Source organism: Malaclemys terrapin, chromosome 2 (genome assembly GCF_027887155.1).
Source record: "Malaclemys terrapin pileata isolate rMalTer1 chromosome 2, rMalTer1.hap1, whole genome shotgun sequence".
NCBI lineage: Eukaryota > Metazoa > Chordata > Testudines > Emydidae > Malaclemys > Malaclemys terrapin.
Genome location: NC_071506.1, coordinates 24,087,998 through 24,109,618, shown reverse-complemented (window position 1 = coordinate 24,109,618; position 21,621 = coordinate 24,087,998). Strand labels below are relative to the sequence as shown.

Here is a 21,621-nt window from a genome sequence, read left to right as displayed (position 1 = left end):
TGTTACTGCTGTCTATGCACTTCTCTTCCTTTCTCTGTTAAAATTAAAATTTGCCTGACCTTTTCTGTCCATTAATAATAGATTTTAGGACATAATTGGAATCTAGTAAAGCAGACAAATTGCTTTAGTAAATAATAAGCACAATGGTGTAATTTTTGGTGATGGTGTCCAACTAACTTGGCTGTCGAGTGGTAGGTTTGTTTCCAATCTCTCCTGCTTATTAATTGTGTTAAATGTTTTCAGTGTTTCTTTTTGTGAATTAAATGTATTATATTTAAAAAGATGTAATATTCCAATTTCCTAATTATTACTTTAATTTTCTGCTCCCCTTCTTTTGTGGTAACCATATAAATATTCTTGCTGGTGGTGGGTCAAGGTGGATACGGTGATACAACTGATCAAGACATCCCAGTAGTTCAATTGCCACATAACTCCTACCAAATCTATGACCCAGAGGAACTTTATGATGGTGAGCAACAGCACTATATAGTTCATGGGTCCTACCCCCAACCAGCCCAATATCCCCAGTCCTCCTATCCAGAACCTCATCTTGCTCAACCAGAGTTTACTCCTGTTCAGGAAGAGATGGACGCCATCGAAATGAGATCTCCTGGAATTAGTCGTTTCAGAAGGCAAATATCAAAAAGAAGTGTGAATGCTCCAATACGCAAGAGGGCAATTGAAAAAAACACTTAAGGAACTGTTAAAAGGTGAAATTTATGTGCATATAGTTTTAGGCTTGTGTCCAGTTGCCTAAATTATCATCTTGGAAAATGGTTACAGGCTCATATGTTAAAGGGAAAAAAATTGTACACAACCACCTCAACAGAACAAATAATGGTAATTATGTTGCATGCCAGAAACTATTAGTATTTTAGTGGGTTGGTGCTAGAAGATTAAAAGGTCATTTATAGACCTTTGAGACTCTTGTGTACTGTTTGACACATTATTCAAACTGTATCTAAAAAAAAAAGCATCACAATAGCTGGTGTAATTAAGACAATTCAGAAAAGTTAATTCAGTAGTATCTTGCTGTCCATGTTTCTCCATATGATTTGTTCTATTAATATTTTGATAAATTGCTTTCCTAGCAGAGTAACCTTACTAAATTCATAGACTATCAGGGTTGGAAGGGACCTTATCACTGAAGAGATGCATATTTAGTAGGTTTCCTTATACCTGGCTGTTACATCCTTTCACAAAAAAGTCTTATGTTAATGGGATTTTTTTCACAGTATCTATTCAAAATACACAATGTTCTATGGGAACATGCTGATAATTTATTGTGAACCTATTTCAATTGTTTTGTACGGAAATAAAGGTTGCAAACTTTTATAAGTTAACATTCCATTTTGTTGATTTTAGCTCCAAATATTTTGACTAAACTTCAGATGACAGCATGTAAAGGCAGAATATAGATACTTTCCAATTACAACCATTTATTTTTGCCTTCAGTGTAGTATCATAATGACAAAAGAAGTAGAATGGACACTTGTTTGTTTTGCTCTACAAAATGCACAGTTAAAGTTAAATTTGTATTTATTACTTGAAAACTACTAGTAGAAGACTAAATATGAATCAGAAGTCAGAATGTGAAAATTAAGGCCCTGTCAGGAACCTAATAAAATCCCCCTACTTCAGACAGACAGAGAGGAGGAGGAAGGAGAGAGGACTGGAGCTTGGAGGTGTGATGTGAGACTTGAAAGACCAGAGAACCGAAGTAAGGGAGACCCTGCCCCAGAAGGGAAGGGAGACTCCCTCCCCCAGCGTCTAAGGATTGAAAGTACCCCACCCAAGGGGGAAGAGGGTAAGAACCCACAGGGGTTGAGAGGGGCTGGGGCTCCGAGTAAGGAGCAAACCCAGACCCCTCCTCTGCTTCCCTCCTTTACCACCTTCCTGGGCAACTAGCTGGGGCCCTTGGCACCCCAAGACCAGGGGTAAGGGGTGGCATCTTAGCCCCCTGCCAAGAAAAGCGCAGAACCCACCACACTAACATCTAACATCGGCCATTTTGTCACATAATGCACATAAATATATTTTGCCATTTTACAACTCAAATCAGAGTTCTGACCAGAGTAAGCAACAGTTATGTTAATCTTAATGATAAAACCTCTTATAGGATTAAAAAAGAGTAAGTTGTGTACCTTATAGTAATTGGAGGTTCTTCAAGATGTGTGGTCCTTACCTGTGGGTAGTCATGTGCTCCATGTGTCCAGAGTCGGGAATTCTGAAAGCTGTGTCTGTTGGTGCCCTTTATCTCCTCGGTTGGGGGCATGAGGTGAGCAAGGGTTGGGCAGACTGACCACTCTCTAGTTCCTTCTCTACCACGAATCGAAAGATGAGCCAAAGCAGATGGGATGGAGAGCAGGGAGTGGAATACAGATAGGGACCACACATCTCAAAGAACCTCCAGTTAATCTTCTCTTTGAGGGCTGATCCCTATGTGTATTCCACTGTGGGTGATGGACAAGCAGTACTCAGCAGGTGAAGCAGTTGGTCCGTCCTGGCCTTTATCTACTTTTTTGAGGCTTGAGGTTAGGAAGGACTCATGTGTGGACCAATGCACACTGCTTTCAAAAATTCTCCAGCTACATGGGTACCTACAGTGGAATAGACATAGGGACTAATGCCTAAGACTACTTACAAACCTCTCAGAAACAAGATTATTTGTATTACAGTAGTGATTAATCATGGACCCAGGCGCCATTGTGCTAGGCACTGTAAAAACATTCTAATTTAATAGAAAGAACAGGAGTACTTGTGGCACCTTAGAGACTAACAAATTTATTAGAGCATAAGCTTTCGTGGCCTACAGCCCACTTCTTCGGATGCATCCGAAGTACTCCTGTTCTTTCTGCGGATACAGACTAACACGGCTGCTACTCTGAAACATATCTAATTTAATAATTACTCCAATTTTTAATTCTTATCCACAACTGCTCGCTTTGGACTATGTTTTGTCTATGCTTATGCTTCTTAAATGCCTGTGTGTTGGGCTAAGAGATTGCATGGCAAAGATGAAGCAGCTGACAGCAGAGTTATTGTTCAGCATAGCTCGTCTTCCTTCCCCTGAAAAAGGCCAGCGTGTGTTCATTCTCATCCAGCTACGGACTGTCAGTCTCTGCTTGCACCCCATGGTGCGTCCTCTTAGCTCATCAAGATGAAGGGAGGTGACTCATTGGCATTTAATCTACAACAAAGTTGTATATTTTTGCTGTACTGTCTCAAAAACCTATGGCCCAAAATTAGGCCCCAATTTACCAGAGCATTTATACATAGGAGTAAGGCCATCCCTGTTCATCTCCCAGTGCTCTTCCCAGTAAGATAACCACGTATGTTTATATTCTGAACTTTAATTTCTGCATTGTTATTTCTTAGCCCTCTAATTCTTACCATTCTCCTGCAATTAGGTCAGGGTAAGTTATGAAGCGGGGGATTGAAGAGGGTGCACGGTAAATTTCTCTCTGGGACTTCTTGCATTTTACGGAAGAATGGTGGAATGGCATAGAATAATTGACTGACTACATTTCATGGCAGGATGTATGCACATTCAACGATATTAATTCCTTGCCAGAAAACACTCAAGTCTGCCTCCCACAGACTAGCCGAAATAATTTTTTTTCTTCCAGACAAATTAATATGAAGAAGTATTGAATACTAACTTTCCCAACTACACCTTTGAAGTTATTTTCATGATCTAGTTTATAGATTCATTAGCAAATTATAAGAGATGCACATACAGGCAGCTCCCTGTGTAGCACCCCTCTCCACCTGGTTACCTCCTTTAATGGCAATCCGCTTATAGGTTTTGATGGACAAGTCTGGGTTCTTTTAGATCCCGCCACCCACTAAGCAGGGTGTATCTTTTTTTCCTATGAAATTATTTGGCGGTGCCTCCACCCCCCTCGCTCCTTCCTGGCAGGGTCACCAGGGCAGCTTGGGCAGAAAATTCTGACTACAGAGTAATCCCCACTTACTTGCCAGATAGTTGGAGACTTCCAAGAAATAACACAAACACATAAAAATATATTCAACACAATAATTATATTAAACAGGAGACAAATACACCATAACAGCGTGAAACACTATTTTTAGGGTCACCGGTGCCCACACTGAAAATACCCATGACTTGATGTAACAAGTGTAAAATTAGTGTCCTGTTTGTACGTGTACTTTGCTGGGGCCCTTGATGACTTATAAAATTCTTCTCTGCAGTGGTTTAGCAGCGTGGCTGACTGGGTTCAGTACAGCCCAAAGGACTCACAAGTGAGAGGAGGTGATAAATCCCTCCACTGGTGTAATATGCAGCTGGTTATAAAATCCTCAAACCCTTACTCCCTGGCTTGAGGACACAGTTCAGGGACTAGGGGGTCCCCAAAACAAATTCCCTGACTAACTAAAAGATGGTGCACTCACAAACTCCAGGAATGATCCTCAGATTCGAAGATGACGCTGGACTCATCAGTCACTGCAGAGGGGCTGCTGTATGCTGGCAGCGATCCTCCTCAAACAGGAATCAGGCTGTGTCGGTCCCAGGATTTCCCCTTCAGGGCCGCCCAGAGGATTCAGGGGGCCTGGGGCAAAGCAATTTCGGGGGACCCTTCCATAAAAAAAAAGTTGCAATACCACAGAATACTATATTCTCGTGGGGGCCCCTGTGGGTCCTGGGGCAAACTGCCCCACTTGCCCCCCCCCTCCCCAGGCAGCCCTGTTCCCCTCACCACAAAGGGGTGCAGGGCTCAAGGTATAGGTTATACAACTACACTGACATCCAAACTGTAGCCTCCTAGCCCAGCCTCTAGTCACACACTCAGCAGGCAGCTTCCCTGGACTAGCAGCCAGATCAGAGCTGACCATGTGGTGACTGGTCTCACCTAGGGAGCTGGAGGGTGAACCCAGCCTGGCTGGGGAAATTTCCCAGCAAACACTACAAATTGTAGGGTTACCATATTTTGTGCCTCCAAATGGAGGACACTCCACGGGCCTCCGCTCCCGCCCCCAGCCCCGCCCCAACCCCTCCCCCTCCCCTGCTTCCCGCGAATATTTGATTCGCGGGAAGCCTGAAGCAGGTAACGGGGGTGTGGGGGGAGGAGGCGCGGCCCAGGCTGGCCCCCCGGCGTTTCCAGCCTGGGTCGGCTCGGGCCCTGGAGCCCCGGCCGACCACCCCCGGCCCGCCCAGCACTGCCGGCCCCCGGCTCCCCGCTCGGCTCCCCGGCTCCCGGCGGGCTCGGCTCCCCGGCTCCCTGGCCCCGGCTGACCGGCTCCCCAGGCCCGGCTCCCGGCCCGGCACCGCGCCCCCGGCTCCCCGCCCTGCCCGGCACTGTGACCCTGGCCCGGCACCATGCCCCAGGCCCCGCCCCCACACCGCCGGCCCCGGCCGAGCACCACCGAGCCCTCCAGATTTTCCCGGACATGCCCGGCTTTTGGGGATTTCCCCCAGGACGGGGATTTGAGCCCCCAAAAGCCAGACATGTCCGGGAAAATCCGGACGTATGGTAACCCTACAAATTGGGAATCATCAGTGGGAAGGGAAAACCCAGCTGAGGGATCTGCTGTCAGGTCCCTAGAAGCCTGTTCTCAGGGGGAACCCTGCATGCAGGCCTGGGACTCACCAGCAACCCACACAGCCAGTTCTGCCCTTGCCCGGGCTGGCTCCACACTCCTCCAAAATGGCTTCTTCCCTTTCCTGAACTGCCTGGGAGGTGCATCTCACTCCCTATTGGTTGTCGGGCAGACTCTGAGTTTGCCTTGGCTCCTCCTCCCTGAACTACCAGCAGACAGAGCTCCAGGAATCTATGTAATCTCCTTGTGGGGGTTACACTTGTATGAGCTGTTTTTAACTAATTCTGTATAGCAAATAGGTACCAGTATAACATTAAGATGTCAGAGGACAGTTATACCAATTTTTTTTAAAATGCTGGGCTATAGTGAGTCAAATTCTGCAGTCCTTAATCAGGTAATATCCCTATTGGGATTAGGCCCTAACAACTTTAGAATGCATACTGAGCCCGAGAGCTCTAAAAATGTGTCCAAAAATGTTTGTATGTAGTTGGTAGGCTCCTAAAGTATTTTCACACATTAGTACTTGTTTTAACATTTTGAAGATGGCCATTGCATCTTTCCTTGTAACAAAATTCAAAATACAAACATTCCTAATGCTAACACTTGAACCTTTTCTAAGTACTACTTAAACATTTTTAACTTCATTATGAAATCCAGAGAATCTCACCAACTATATTGAACTGAAGTTAGTTTGCTAGTAGTATGACCAGATGAAACAGCAGCAAAAATAAACTAATCAGAATTTTGTAGAAATATTGTGCAGAGAGGATATCTCTATTTGTATGAGATTTGGGCAGGACTTAGTGAACCCAATAAACCTACTTAAAACCACAGTCTCTAATGTTTGAGTTAGAAAGAAATTCATGTTACTGTAACTGCAAGGCTAGGAAATTAATATACTGTTGTCTACACAAAGAGCAGTTGAGCAGTAAAATGTATAGTCAGTCAGATGCAAGGCAGAGTGCTATCGATCTGCTTTAGACTTTCGATTCAATGCTGAATAAACTCAAATCCACTCAACTGGTTTCCTTTCATTAAAGGGATTTTTTCTGGTCTGCATTGCCACTCATGTAACTAGCCAGCTCAAAGGTACACCTCAGTAAATCCCAGCCTACAGATTTGCCTTTCTAAAGAGGTTTCCCCAGAGAACATACACTGAAAAATTCAGAGGGAATTATTTACCTGTCACAGGTGCCTATCACGTTGGTATCTAAGCTCCAAAACCAGATATACAGAAACTATGAAAAGACCAGAAGATGGTCTCTCTCTACCTTTCATTAGAGTTCAATGATGTGTGTTGTATTTTGTTGTTGCTGAAAGGTTTTTTACTTAGAAAAGTGGGTCTAAAGCAGCATACAGTATGATGTTACCAATGCTTTACAGCATATACTTTGCTTATAACAAGCCTGCCATTCTTAGCTCTGCAGATGACGTAAATCAGCATTGCGCCCTCAGAAGTTAAGGGAGCTACATCAGTTTGAGAATGGCCCATTAACTAAATGTACTCAAAATTACATCCCACACTGAATCAGTAAACTCTTGAGTGACTGGCAGTAGATAATATTCTATCATTGGTTAAGGTCTACTTGGGATGATCCTAAAATAAAATTGAAATGTTTTTCCTAACAGGTTAACTAGAGCATTATGAATTAAAGATTCAGGATGTCAAAAATGCTTACTAGTAGTTGTGTATATTATGTACAAATATATTATGTACATAGACTGTGATTGTGACAGCAGTCTAGGGGGTTTAGACACATTGCACATTAAAGTTAATAGATGTGTCTAAAACCCTTAAATCAGTTTGATAAACTCAACCCATTACATCAGAAGGGTAGCTGTGTTAGTCTGGATCTGTAAAAAGCAACAGTCCTGTGCCACCTTTAAGACTAACAGATGTATTGGAGCATAAGCTTTCGTGGGTGAATACCCACTTCGTCAGACACATGTCAACCATTACACACACACACACACACACACACACACACACACACACACACACACATCAAATATAATAAAATTTCAATTTCACTGCAAGGTAAACTAATCCTATCTCCAGAGTGAAGCCCCCTTATTAATAACCCCACTATAATGTAAATTCAAATAATTCTTAGATTAGTAATATAGACTCAAGCCTCCCTCAGAATGAGGAGGCTCATCGGGACTCTTTGCTCCATGTACGGGATTAACAGTTGCAGTATATAATCACTGTGCTAGTTATATTCTTGCTCCATATTTTTCAAATATTGGCATCAACCACCATGGAACAATTCTCCCTTCCTCCTCCCACACATAAATCCTTTTAATACACAAGTTAGAGGATAACTTAGAGGCAATACAATGAGTATTGGTAATATTTCACATTATAAATTAATTTATGTATTGTGGTTCACAACGTGAGCCTATATTTACAGTTTAGTCAAGCAAATATTAAAACTGAGGTGAGATTTACTGGCTTACCATAATCAAAGTACTACATACACACAAGTTAATATATGTGAATCTAGTGTGTCCTCTGATGATAAATAAGTGGTAGTGCCCACCTAACAAGTCATAAAAATATTTTATTTGGCATTTGTGCACTTGCCAAAAAAAGTAAAAAAGACAGATGCTCTGGCTCAACATTTCCTCCAAAATCCAGTCACCTGAATCCTGAGAGTTACAGACTTTGCCAGATGGTCTAATAAATTAAAGTTGCTGATTGTGAAGTATTTAACACAGGATGAATGGCTGAAACCATCCAGTGCCTACCTATAAATATACTGTATCCTCACATAAAAAAAGAGGGCTTATTTCAAGAAGTTGGATGCTTTTTAAAAAAAACAAAAATACTCCTTCTATGTTAATGACTGAAATTAGGTTGTGAGATCACTGGCTAAGAATGTTTCCTAAAATAAGTCCATTTGAATGCCAAAGAAATGGCCAATGTGAAAAATACATTCTCTTATGCTCTGGATATAGAAAACGGAGCCAAAATTTCCTTGAGAGACTAAAAGAATAAAAATGGGCATACGAGTAGTCCTGCATCCTCAACCCCAACGGCAATACTAGATTAAGGGCTTAATTCCATCACCACCTTCACTTAGGAGCATTGTGTATATGTAGCCCTATCGACTTCAGAGGGGTAGTTTGTGGGAATAAAGTACACTTTTGAGTAAAAAGATTTGCAGCAACAGGCCTGTAATTTTTGCCTTAATTTGCATCACTGAACAGTTATTTTGCTCATCTTCAGTTTCATTGTTTGGGATCAGTAAGAAAAATGCTACACTGCTGTACTTGTGTAAAACAATCTAATCTTCCTAAGAGAGGGTTGAAGGACAGATTTTGGTTTGAAAGGAAAGAGGAAAACGCTCTATGTAATCTATTTGGTTTTCACAGTTGGTGTGCTATGCAGGATTTTTCTGGTTTCAATGGGCTCTTTGTCTACTGAAGTCAGCCCAGTGCTGAGTTGCCATCCACGCTTGCCCTTCCTCAGTTACCCAGGAAAAAATATTTTAAGATTAGGCACAGCTCAAGATGTACATTTCTGTGGCTAAGTGCTGAGCTATGGACACACGATTTTGCACTAAAATTGTGACCGGGTATCCGGTTTTTCTCTAATTTTTCAAAGTAGCAACATTTATTTTAAGGCAGAGATGGTCAAGTGGACACCACCCCTCTGTCACAGTGTTAGTGTCCCAGGGCACCTAGGGGCCAAGATGGGGCTATTGCCCTCACCCAGCCTCTAGTTTGCAGTGCCCAGGAATTCTGCTACACTGGTCTGGTTGTAGGAGGATCAGTCCCCTGGCTGTGTCTCAGATAGTCCACCCTCTTCCAGGGTTGTCAACAAACATGAAGAAATGAAACATGACTGTTCCAAAGGGGTGGTAGGGCCCTTTCTTCAGAGGGTCTCTGGTATGCTGTGGCCCTAACCAAGTTTAGAAGCTAGTCTAAAAAATAGTCCCACAATAGTGGTTCAGCATCAGGCCCTTCCTTCCTTCAGGGAAGGAACCCATTGGTTGCCAGAAAATCTTGCCTTCAGCCAGCCCTTCGGGAGCTGAAGATTGGAAGCAGGCTCTCCTCTGTGGTCTGCCTCCAGCTATGCGGTACTCTCCCTTTTTTAAGCCCTTCCCTCTGTGTCTGACATCTCTCACAGATGTGGCGGGGCAGGATTGATTGAGCCCAGGATAGTTTATTAACCCAAAGCTGCGCCATGAAGTGTTTGTAGAACCCATCACGCCCTCCCATTTGTAATAATATAACCCCCAGTTACAATGAACAGTGGTAGCATTGGAAAAGTAGTATTAGGAAAGTATTTAGTTGTCATTTAATGTGATTTAGCAGGTAGAAATAAAATAGTGTCAGTACCATGCCACCATCCAGCTCTTTGCAGACTACTGCAAAGTGCACAGCAGACTAACAGTGGTCTATGAATTACAGTTTGGGAACTTTTAGGCTAGTACAAGGAAGAGTAGTCCCCATTCTGTCCGGGTGTTATTTAAATGTCTTAAAACTAAGTGAACGGTTTACAATATTAACTTTTAGGTTACGCTGATGCTAATATTAATACAATACTATGGAAACTGCAGGTTCACTTAGGGCCACATTCAGCAAAATCTCTCCTGACTTCCATTCAGCATGTCTTCAGAATCTGGAAAAAGTTTTCTGAAGAACTGGGCATAAAAGATTATGTCACAATACAGTTTTATGTGCACTCAGTTTAAAAATGTTTAGTTATAAATCAACATGCAGAAGTGACAAATGACTTCTTTATATAGCACAAATCAAAGTTTCCTGAAGCTCCAAAAAAGGCTATGCAAGTATTAAAGGAGTTCTAAAATACTTGTCTTGATTTTTCTTAAAACTGGACTTTGCATTTTATTACATCATAAAATGTGTGAAAATAAACCATCTGCTTTGGCAGGACAGTAAAATGGTTAATTTACTGTTACCGTATAGTTCATGGGAGTGAAATGTCCATAATTATTCACTGCTATTATTCCTTGAGAAAAGGAGACACAAAGTTCTGCCGCTTTTAATCTGAGAGTACTGACATTTAAGTTAACAACGCGTTTCCATTAGATGTAAATACGCAGAAAGATAACTGGAATTCTATGGAGAGAAATAAAATCCTTTTATTAACATTCAACATCAAAGGCCAGATTCATGCAATACATTCTGGAACAGGAAATGTCAAATATTATATCAGTATTTAGCTCGGTGTTTCCATTACACTAAAGATGACTGATCTTCCCCAAACAAATTTTCCTTGTACCTGAAAAAAATCTGTCCTCTACATAGAATGGATGATTAAGATGCATGTGGGTTTCTAAGTTAATGTGATGCTGGAACTCATCCTTTGCAGGAAAGACAGCAGTTCCTCTTTCAGTTCTTTTTCACGTCTTTCGATAATCTTTAGATCTAGGGCGAAAAAAAATCAAACCTCTTATCAACAAAAACAGGCATAGAAAATAAACGTTTGACTTAAAATTGCTGTAACCACCATATGTATTGTAATTTCCTTACTTTGGGTGCCTGAAATTTCAACCTTATGGTTGGTGGGTTTTTGTTTTGTTAAAAAGAAAAATGAACACATAAATCTAGCAATAATAGCCCAAACCAGAGCTTTGGGAATTTACAAGCCTCAAGCTTTGTTTGCAAATTGCTTGATCCTGGGACTAGGTTAACTGCTCCCTAACTTCACAAACGTAATAGTGCATCTTTAAATGAATGCATTCTTTAAATGACTAAATACTGCTATTCATTTTTCTCCAAACTTAGATTTTTTTTTTTTAAATCTGAATAAGCTCTACAAAACAAGACAAGTTTGAAGTTGAGAGCTTAGGCTATTCGTTTGAGTTATCAAAAACCATTAAAGGTGAAGAATTTAAAAATCCACTTTACTTTGCATCTTTTCTGATGTTTATGTTTTGCATTTCAGTCTGCTTGGACAATGAAACTAGACTATTCATAGTGTCCTGAGGTTCACTAGCAAACAAAGGGAGTTACTAGCCTTTGCCACTCTCTGCCAGTATCATCCATTGGCAGTAGGAGCAGACTTTTTCCTGACTCCTGCTGGGCACAGGGTCAGGCCAGATCCCAGTCTCTTGAAGATTGCTCAGTACTGGCACAGGATGTGGCCCTGACATCCCCAGTAGATCCTGGGGAACAGTACATGCTCCCCAGCCATTTTTGAAGATGTCTATTGGTAAACTGATGATATGGTAACTTGAGATGGAGGAAGTGGGCACTGTGGACAGCATCATCAAACTGCTTTAAAACACAATCTGCCTTAATATAACTTGTTAGGAAAAGCAACACAAAGCAACAGTTGCTTTCACCTACAAACCGGAAATGGGTACAGTAACTATATTAGCTCTTTTCCATTGCTAACTGGATACAAAAAGATTTAAAAAAGGTGAGACTCCGCATATAAGTACAAAGGGTTAGTTCAGTGGACTCCATGTGAACTTCATGGAATAAAGACAATGTTTGGAATATTTCATTGTCATGTGCAATTCACAAAAGTAAACCTGACTAAATTTTCAGATATGGCATTCAAATACAAGGAAGTCAGTGAAGAAGTATTATGTACTCAGGCTAACTGCAGGAATTCACAGCGAGGACCACGCAAAACATCTACCTAGATCAGGGATCGGCAACCTTTGGCACGTGGCTCGCCAGAGTAAGCACTCTGGCGGGCCGGGCCGGTTTGTTTACTTGCCGCGTCCGCAGGTTTGGCTGATCATGGCTCCCACTGGCGCTCCAGGCCAATGGGGGTGGCAGGAAGTGGTAGCCAGCACATCCCGCGGCCCATGCCGCTTCCCGCAGCCCCCATTGGCCTGGAGCGGCTAACTGCGGCCAGTGGGAGCCGTGATCGGCCAAACCTGTGGATGTGCCAAAGGTTGCCGATCCCTGACCTAGATGGTTCCACAGAAAGCAGGCAAAAATCTCACTTTCTTGTTAGGTGTCGAAGCCACATGTCCAGGATTCAGCATTTTCCCATGGATTGTAAAGTAGTAAAAAGGGCACATGTGACATACTACTTTATATGAAAGCAACTGAAGTGGTGATCTAGAGTCAGATCTTGGCTACTTATCACATGTATTGCAGTACACAATTTACATTTTAAGAAAAAAGGGACAACTGACCTTTTATGTTCAGTACTACATGACATTTTACCATTCAGTCAATTGTCCCACTTTAGTAGTGCACTGTTTGTATTAATCTCCGAATTCTTTGTTCCACATGCAACAACTGTAAATAACATGTATGGACTTATAAGGAAATATTTAAACAATTTGGACAATGTTTATTCAACTATAATATGGAATTGAAATAAGTCCAGCATTCAGTAGCTGGTAGATGAAGCAAAGCCATGTTTCGCAGAGCTTTGCAAGATATCATCTCCCCAAATCTTTGGAAATGCTCCAAGTTGTGTTACTCTAAGCTCACCCTCCATGCATGCTCACGTAGTTCAAAATGTGGTAGTGACTGTTGTGCATTAAAAGTGGGATTTTCAAAAGTGCTCAACATTGGCCTAACTTTGCTCCCACTGAAGACAATGGGAGTCTTACCTGACTTCAGTAACAGCAAAGTCGGCCAACACTCAGGGATTTTGAAAATCCCACGCCAGAGATCCTATTGATTGCATGGCATAGTACGAGTTGCCTCTTACTGAGTATTTCATAGGCTTTTTGCACAGACCAAATCATTCAATACACACACACACACGCGCGCTTCCTCTACCCTGAGCATTTGTTTCTCTCTGAATGGCAGCTTAACACTTCAGTCCAGTCAGCTGGCAGTCTGTGCTAGGGTTACCATATTTCAGCGAGCAAAAAAGAGGACGGGAGGAGCCCCGCCCTAGCCCCGCCCCTGCCCCTCCCACTTCCCACCCCCCCTGACCTCCCAACCCTCCCCCCGTTCCTTGTCCCCTGACTACCCCCTCCTGGGACCCCTGCCCCTAACTGCCCCCCAGGACTATCTAAGCCTCCCTGCCTCTTGTCCCCTGACTGCCCCAACCTTTATCCACACCCCCACCCCCTGACAGCCCCCCCCAGAACTCCCAACCCATCTAAACCCCTCTGCTCCCTGTCCCCTGACTGCTCCGATCCCTCTCCGCACTCCTGCCCCCTGACAGCCCCCCCCAGAACTCCCAACCCATCTAAACCCCTCTGCTCCCTGTCCCCTGACTGCTCCGATCCCTCTCCGCACTCCTGCCCCCTGACAGCTCCCCCCCAGAACTCCCAGCCCCCTGCCCCCCCTGTTCCTTGTCCCCTAACTGCCCCCTCCTAAGACCCCCCCCCAACTGCCCACCAGGACCCTACCCCCTACCTGTGCCCTGACTGCCCAAAACTTTCTCCACTCCCCCCAAAAAGCCCCCCCCCGTTTCTTGACTGCCCCCTCCAGAACCTCCCTGCCCCTTCTCCTGCCCCCCTTACCCTGCTGCTCAGAACAGGGTGTTGGGCTCTGTGCGAGCCGAGCCGGACACGTGGCTGAGCTCCCCAGCACAACAAAACCCGGTCCCTGGCCCTGCACAACAAAACCCGGTCCCTGGTCCGGACCGGGTTGCAGGGGAGAGCTGCCCTTGTATCAGCACAAAGTGCTCTCGCTCCCGTTTTGCTACCCTGCATGGCAGAAACCGCTCCCAGTTGCAAAAGGGGAGGGCTGCACTTTGTGCTGAGACACTTGCTCAGAATGCAGGGCGGAGCTCCTCTCCAGCTGCTCCGGAGTCCAGCCCGGGACTTTCCTGCAGCCCTCCCAGCCGCTCGCTCTGCTGTGCCGGGGGAGGGGGAAATCCCGGACATTGTGAGTGCTTTACAAATTCCCCCCGGACGCTATTTTTAGCACAAAAAGGAGGACATGTCCGGGTAAATCCGGACGAATGGTAACCCTAGTCTGTGCTGATCAAGCTTATGTTAAACTGGTTACAGATCTGAGGATCCCACAAAACTTTTCACTGAGCTGAAAACACATCAGGATTGTTCTGGTTTTGTTTTTCTGTATGCAGACTGCAATTTGGACTTAAATTTTGTTGTTTCAAAGTCAAAAGGAATTGAAGCCTCGGTTTCCAATTGTATGAGGCTAATGAAGCTCAAACTGATTTGTCTCTGCTGAAAGTCTACCATGAACCAACATAAACGTTCTTAAAGCCTTTTCTGAAGTCACACTAGGCTTTCACGCTACTGGTAGTTCGCTTTTTGAAAGCAATAGTCTCTGCTTTACAGACTGTACTTGGCACTGGTAAAGCTAAGCCTTGAAAAATATTGCCTTTGGTAAGGATGATATTAATGTTTTGTCACAGAAAGAATTGAAGCTTAAAAAAAACTTGTCCAACTCAAAAAGAATTAAGCTATTAGTGAACACCAAAGGATAGCTCCTTGCTGATAAACCACATAAATCTGGAGAGGGGTGTTCCACTGGAGAGGGAAATACTTTATCACTCTCAACAAAACACTGCAATTATGCATTTGAACAAACTATTTTAGTGAAACTTAAGAAAGTACCCGTCCTGTAACTACTTCAATAAGGAAATAAGTCTCCTAGAAAGAACCAGTTCAAAACTTCATCTGCTGGTTGAGGAGAGAGACTGTACACATTTTTAAAAACTGAATATTCCTGTGAAGAGTTTATCTGCTGCATGTTGTTAATTGCAGACTCCTGGGAGAGGGATACAACCTCCCCACAATCAAAAAAAATGCACAAATGAAGGTAAGAAATTTTGGTTTTGCCAATAACATGTAATGTAAATCTATGCAGCTGATGTCTGCCATCAATATGCACACCCCAGGAATGTTACAGTGCATATAAAAAAGCTTTGAAAACATAAATCAGTAAAATTCTAAGAAAAAATTTCACTAATTTAAATAACTAGCCTCTTCTAATGATGATTTCTATGAAGCTACTGCTTCTCCCTCATTAGGAAGTACTTTGGAATCATGCAAAAGATGTGGAGAGATGGTCCTGAGCTGCAAAATTTGGATATAGATTTTAAATCTCTTATGCCCTGTCGATACAACAGCATTTTTTCATGCCCCTAACTGGTAAAAGATGGGCACAGTTGACTAAATACTATTTTGTCCAGAGAGCATATAGTTAATACTTGGTAAATTTTAAACTTCTGCCATCCTTGCTTGCTGCCTAGACTGGCACACAGTTCAGTTTCTGTAACAAGTTAGGCACACACTTATTTGACTGTGGAGACAGAGGCATCCTTATACTGTCCCACTGAAACTGGTAAACATTTGTACAAGTATTTCCACATGTAACTGCTTATCAAACAAAAATTGAATGCAGTGTAAGATAAATTCACATAGAGACTATGATGGATTGTGGATTAAACATAACCCTCACCTTTAGCTACTATGAGAAAAATCAGTAAAACCTAATTGTTTTCTTCAATATGATGCAAAATATTTTTTTCAAATACTTTTTTCCTGCCTCCTATGGTTATTTCAATCAAGTCTCAATAGACTTGCCATACAGTTCCATCTTTATTACATTCTTGTGAGCACATTCCAACTAAGATGGTCTTTCTGCCTGGCAATATTTTGTGGAACAAAAACAGGTTTCTGGCAGTCTCAGAAATGAAACAAGAAGAGATGCTATTGTTTGCGAAGGCCAGATTTGAGTTTTAATCTACCTATGCCACAATAGAACCAGCACGATTTCAGCAAGCTACATCCCATAAGAAGTCCAGCAGTTTATTGCTGGCTTAGGGCACTTGCTGTGGAAGAACACACATTTTTTATACCACGAACCAAAATAAACAGTTGTAAAATAAAACTGCTTACCTCACAGTAGTCTTCAGACAATACATTAATATTTGGATTAACATACTCGAATTAAAAATGCTGTAAAAGTGTATTATTATCGCTTATTACTTCTATACTAAATGGCCACTATTCTTTTTGACAAGATTAATTTCTCATATATCAATCTTTCAAAGAATAATTTTTCAAAACTACGTATTTAAGGGCACCATTAATCACGTGTTGCTTAAAACTTATATGCATCAGGATTAATTTCACAAAATGATTTGCAATACAAATTTCCCTTTCCCTCTTCCCAAAAAGAGCGAGTTATATGTCTGCCAAGTTTTTGCACTACAAGGGGCTAATAAAATGCTGCTCTTGATAAGAGGCAATTCTCTCTTCAACCCAGCTAAAAAAAAAAAAAAGTAATGAAGAATCATCTTTTCATAAAACAATCTCTTTTCAAAATTGCAATGCTAGTTTTGACACCTAGTACATAGTCTTATGTATTTCAAATAGCTGATATGAAGTCAAACTTAACTGAGTCATCTACTGATTTCCCCTGAACAATGACACACACATTCCCAAAGTATTATCTCATCCTCACTTATCATTATATCAAGGTCTTCTAGACAATGATTTTTAAAGCTGTCTCCACTAAAAGGGGCAATATGAAGATTGTCAATACTCCTAAAGAAGTTACCTGTCAATGCTTGCTCCTGAGTCAGTAGTGTGCACCTGGTTTGAAAGCTTTGAAGTATTCAAATAGCATTTCTCTTTGCACCTGCAGGCAATCATCCCTCCTCATCAGTTGAGGAGAGTGACCAAGATACAGATGGGAAGTCCAGATATTCATTGCAATCTTACCAATGACAAGCATGAGTTTTCAAATGGGTCAATGCCTTAAAGCTAAAATATTAGAGCTGTACACCAATAATCTTGCACAAAGATTAATGTAATAGCAAAGTTGAAAAGGGCATTTATAGGTTAGGATTTGGTTTAGATTTTGTTTGCTAATATGAATGAATGAGGAAACAAAAGTTTCTACACACATAAAAAACCCATACAAATTAATAACCATTCAGTGTGAAAGGCAGCTGGTAATAGTTGTATGCAATCTATTCTGCGGGTTTTTTGCAGAATAATTACAACCTGTCTGCAAGCTTCCAATATGCAAGATACAGATGTCCCCTGGCACTTAGTAATTCAACTCTGTAAAATTTAAACAGATAAAGCATACTATTTGAGTACTGAAATTTAAGCAATTACTGATCAGAATTCCTAGCTTTTCCCCTCCTATATCGTCACAGCAGTATGAAGTGCTGCAGGAGTAGGACTCATCCTAATGGGCCGTTTAAGGTTCTATGGATAGCTTGCTTATATAAGTCACGTCTAGGGATGTAAATTAGTAAACGGTTATATGTTTAAACGGTAGCATTAGTCTTATTGCACAGCCGTTAACCCACACCCCCAGCCACCAGAGTAGCCCCGCCCTGGACCAGCAGGAGCAGCCCCAACCCCGCCGGCAGACCCCAGCTCTGTCGACCGTCCGGAGCAGTGGCTGTGGGCCCCACTGGCCGGCTGGAGTAGCCCCATCCCCTCTCCATTTAATCAGTTAACTGATTAAACGATATAATTTTAATAGTTTAGCCGGTTAACTTTTAAAAAGATATTTACATCCCTAGTCTCATCAGCCTCTTGAGTGCTAATGTATTATGGGGAAAAACCCACATAGGAGACTATTAACTAAGCTGCAGATTGTAGTACTGGGAGTTTCCTCCTAATTATTTATATATTCTAATTAATTATATTGTCAGGGGCAAAGAAGATGTTTGCTCCTCTGTGGACATGGCTGGGTGGCCTGGCACCCAAAGCTTGGGAATTTCATTGGCACTCTGGAGACAAAAGCCATCTATGCAGATATGCAGCTCCAGCCCCTTGGCAACATAGTCCCAACAGTGTCCTTTCCTGATTGCTGGCCCTTGAACTATTTGTGGGACAAGGAGTTTGACAGAATTGAAGGGGAACCAACAAATTAAAGATGACTTGGCTAGAATTAACTTGTGCTGGTTTGCCACATGGTTTTCAGGGAAGGAAAAGAATTTGGTGGAGTGCACCATCTGTGGAATGCTCCCTGTTACTTATAATCCCCAAGAATTCATCTCTGTAAAAATTCCCATTTGTACGGGTCATTTACTAAAAATAAAGATGCCAGTCTGATAAGTTACAGGTGTCAAAATGGTTTAAGTATCAAAGGGGTAGCCGTGTTAGTCTGGATCTGTAAAAGCAGCAAAGAGTCCTGTGGCACCTTACAGACTAACAGACGTATTGGAGCATGAGCTTTCATAGGTGAATACCCACTTCGTCGGATGCATGTCGGTATTTCTGTTATGCAAGTTTATAGAAAAGCTTCCTAACTGAAGACAACAGATAATAAATGCAACTCAATTAGTTACAAGTCCCGATGAGAAAATCAGGCCACTTCCTATCTAGTTGTCTGTCACTCTTTGCTTCAATTCTGTTAACCAATACAAACATTATATACCTGAATCACAGTGGTGGTGTTCTGCATCTCTTGAGAAAATCATAATCACAGGAATGGGGCATTATTACTAACTGATGACAGCATATTGCACACAATAATATTTCATCACTTATCTTTCATGTATGCTTAATAAACTACCATATTGAAATGGTTTGTTTTACCCTTTGTAGTACTGAAATGTTCTGATTCACCTGTTTTTTTATATAATTATATTCAAAATATACAGAATTAAGTTTGCACTCTTTCCAAGCATAAATTTTCCTTGAGTGTTATTTATTAATTAGCTGTGGTTGCAAACACTTCATTGCTAAATACATTAGTTACCAATGGTTCATCTTTACAGACACTTTACAAAGATGGACTTTCATGCTGAATCAAATGTTAATGAAAACACAAACTTTAAAAACAAAAGAACGACATCTATTTTTCAGATATTTTGCAATCTGTGCCAAAGTCAATAGCTATTAGGTAATTGCACAGTAGCTAAAGGGGACATCTCAGACACATTTTAGCTGTTTGCCTAACCACAATACTAAATCAAAGACCAAGGATTAGGACATTGTTAACATTCTCCATAATACCAAATTATGTGGTTACACACAGATATAAACTGAGTTTGGAGTAGTGGGGAGAGAAGTGAATGTAATTCTACTCAAGATTTGTCCATAATTCTAGAGTGGCTCGATGTCTGCTAAAATACTCAGTGGAATAGTTAATATGGATATTTAAATCAACATTAGGCTTCCAAGTTACTGATAACCGAGGCCTGGTCTACACTAGAAAATTTGCTGGTATTGTACTGTCACATAGGGGCGTAAATTTTTTAGGACAACATTTTTATAAAAGCAAAAACCCTACTGTAGAAAAGAAAGTGCTTTTGCTGGTATAAACTGGTCTACGCTAGGAGGGTTTGCCAGTATATTTATACCAGTAAACCTTTCCCAGTGTAGACGAGAATTGAGATAAATGAGACCCTTTCATGTTTATCACAGCTAATGCTTCAGGCTGCTTGAATGCGGACTCAAACCTCATCTATATACAAACTTGCACCAGTTTAACTAAAGGTGCATTTTAAAATTAATTTGGTTAAATCAGTGTGAGTTTGTGTGTAGAAACTTATTTCAGTTTAAGAGGCTTATTTCAATGTAATATAATCTGGTAAACACCCTCTCTTTTCCTCCACTCCCTCCAAAAAATAAACAGGTTAAACTCAAATAAACCACTCTTAGGGTCTGTCTACACTAGAAAGGGTTTGCTGGTATAGCTATACCAGAACCACCATACCAGCAAACCCTTGTAGTGGAGACACAGTTTATACCAGCAAAAAAGAGCTCTTTTCTTGACAAATTAAATAACCTATACAGGCAAAAGGACCTTTTGCCACTATAACTAAGGCTTTTGCCAGCATATCTATGTTGAATAGGGGCATGTAGATAAGGCCTCAGCAAGACAGTGCTGGACACACATGGAAGGGTTTTCTTTATAACCACAGAAACTTTTTCAAAAATGATAGAAATTCAGCATAAGCTAATGGGGCCATCAGAGAAGTGCTGGAATGGAGAGCATTGTGCACTGGCTCCGTCCAACTCCTGCACTCAGAGGAGTATGTTTAAGTAAGTAGAAGGAAAAGACAAGAAGGGACAAGCTGTGAAGTGTTTTCCACAAGACACTGCTAATAATTACACATTTAAAAACACAGGAGTATTGGATATTTATAAATTATAAAGAACAAACAAATTCTCTAGTTTTATTATGGTCAGGACAAATAGCACAGCAACATCATCACACAGAAATTACATTCAGATTTATGGCTGATGTCCCTTTTTTAATTCATGCTGCTATGTCTCAACAATATTCCTGTTTCAAAGTATGGCAGAAAATATTTCCATTTTTTACCCTGCTTGTCTACTTCATTTTAACAGGTCCCTCATTCTCTAGCATGTGTGCCATGCATATCTTAGTTTGAGGAGGATAAGAAAATTGATCTGCATAGCTGCAGTTTCAATCTGGTAAAAATAAAATGGCAATAGGCTAAGTACTTACAAGAAGGTACATTTTATGTACAACAAAGGACACGGAATTAATTTTAACCAGCAGAAAGGTTTAAATATAGATTTGTTAACCTTTTAACCTCTCTTTAAAAAAATACAGATTAAACCACTGATCCATCTTGTCTGGCACCCTGCCATTGTCATGGTCAAAGCCTAATGCTGCAAAGGAAACCCCCTCTCAAAAGTATGTAGCTAATTGTGCAATGCTCTATCCATGGGGGGGAAAATTCCATCTTCGCTTCTACAGCACAAGATTAGATTATTTTCATCTTTCGGAATGTTTTGTTAAGCTAGTTTCTACATACAAAAATATATATTTTTACTTCCTTAATATCAAAAGCCACTGGAACTCTTGTTCAAAACTTCAACAGTCCCAGTCTGAGACTGAGCGGTCTCAGAAACTGAACTTCCCTTCCACCCTCTAGAACAGGCCTGAGCCATACTGGCAAGGGAAGCGTGGAGTAGCTTTTTCACTCACTGGCTGTCTGGTATCTGTTCGGAGGAAAGACGATGGACACAAAGGGAAAGAGTGCCACTGAATTAACACTAGTTCCTACAACACCAACGTTTTAAATACTGACCATGCCTGATCCTGCTTAGTGAGATCTGAAGAGATCACAGCCCAAGGTGGTGGTATTATTTCTTTGTATTATGGGATCTCCCCACTGTAGTAGGCACTGCACAAACACAGAAAAAGAAGGTCCCTGCTCCAAAGACCTTCAGTCTA

At 41.6% G+C, this 21,621-nt stretch overlaps 2 protein-coding genes across 5 annotated transcripts in view; one reads left to right on the top strand and one right to left on the bottom strand.

Annotated features, from left to right (window-relative positions):
• COL14A1 (collagen type XIV alpha 1 chain) overlaps positions 1-1,343 on the top strand; it is a 165,668-nt gene extending 164,325 nt beyond the window's left edge. Inside the window, exon 48 of one of the 2 annotated variants that reach the window (XM_054019187.1) lies at positions 377-1,343. In XM_054019187.1, the coding sequence (XP_053875162.1) occupies positions 377-696 (320 nt within the window). In that variant the 3' untranslated portion in view covers positions 697-1,343. The remainder of the gene's footprint in view (positions 1-376) is intronic. The other variant, XM_054019188.1, reaches the window with a different exon arrangement.
• A 9,308-nt stretch (positions 1,344-10,651) lies between these two features.
• The window catches only part of MRPL13 (mitochondrial ribosomal protein L13), a 53,394-nt gene continuing 42,424 nt past the window's right edge, over positions 10,652-21,621 (bottom strand). For all 3 annotated transcript variants that reach the window (XM_054018474.1, XM_054018476.1, XM_054018475.1), the window contains exon 7: positions 10,652-10,962. In XM_054018474.1, coding sequence (XP_053874449.1) covers positions 10,938-10,962 — 25 coding nt within the window. In that variant the 3' untranslated portion in view covers positions 10,652-10,937. The remainder of the gene's footprint in view (positions 10,963-21,621) is intronic.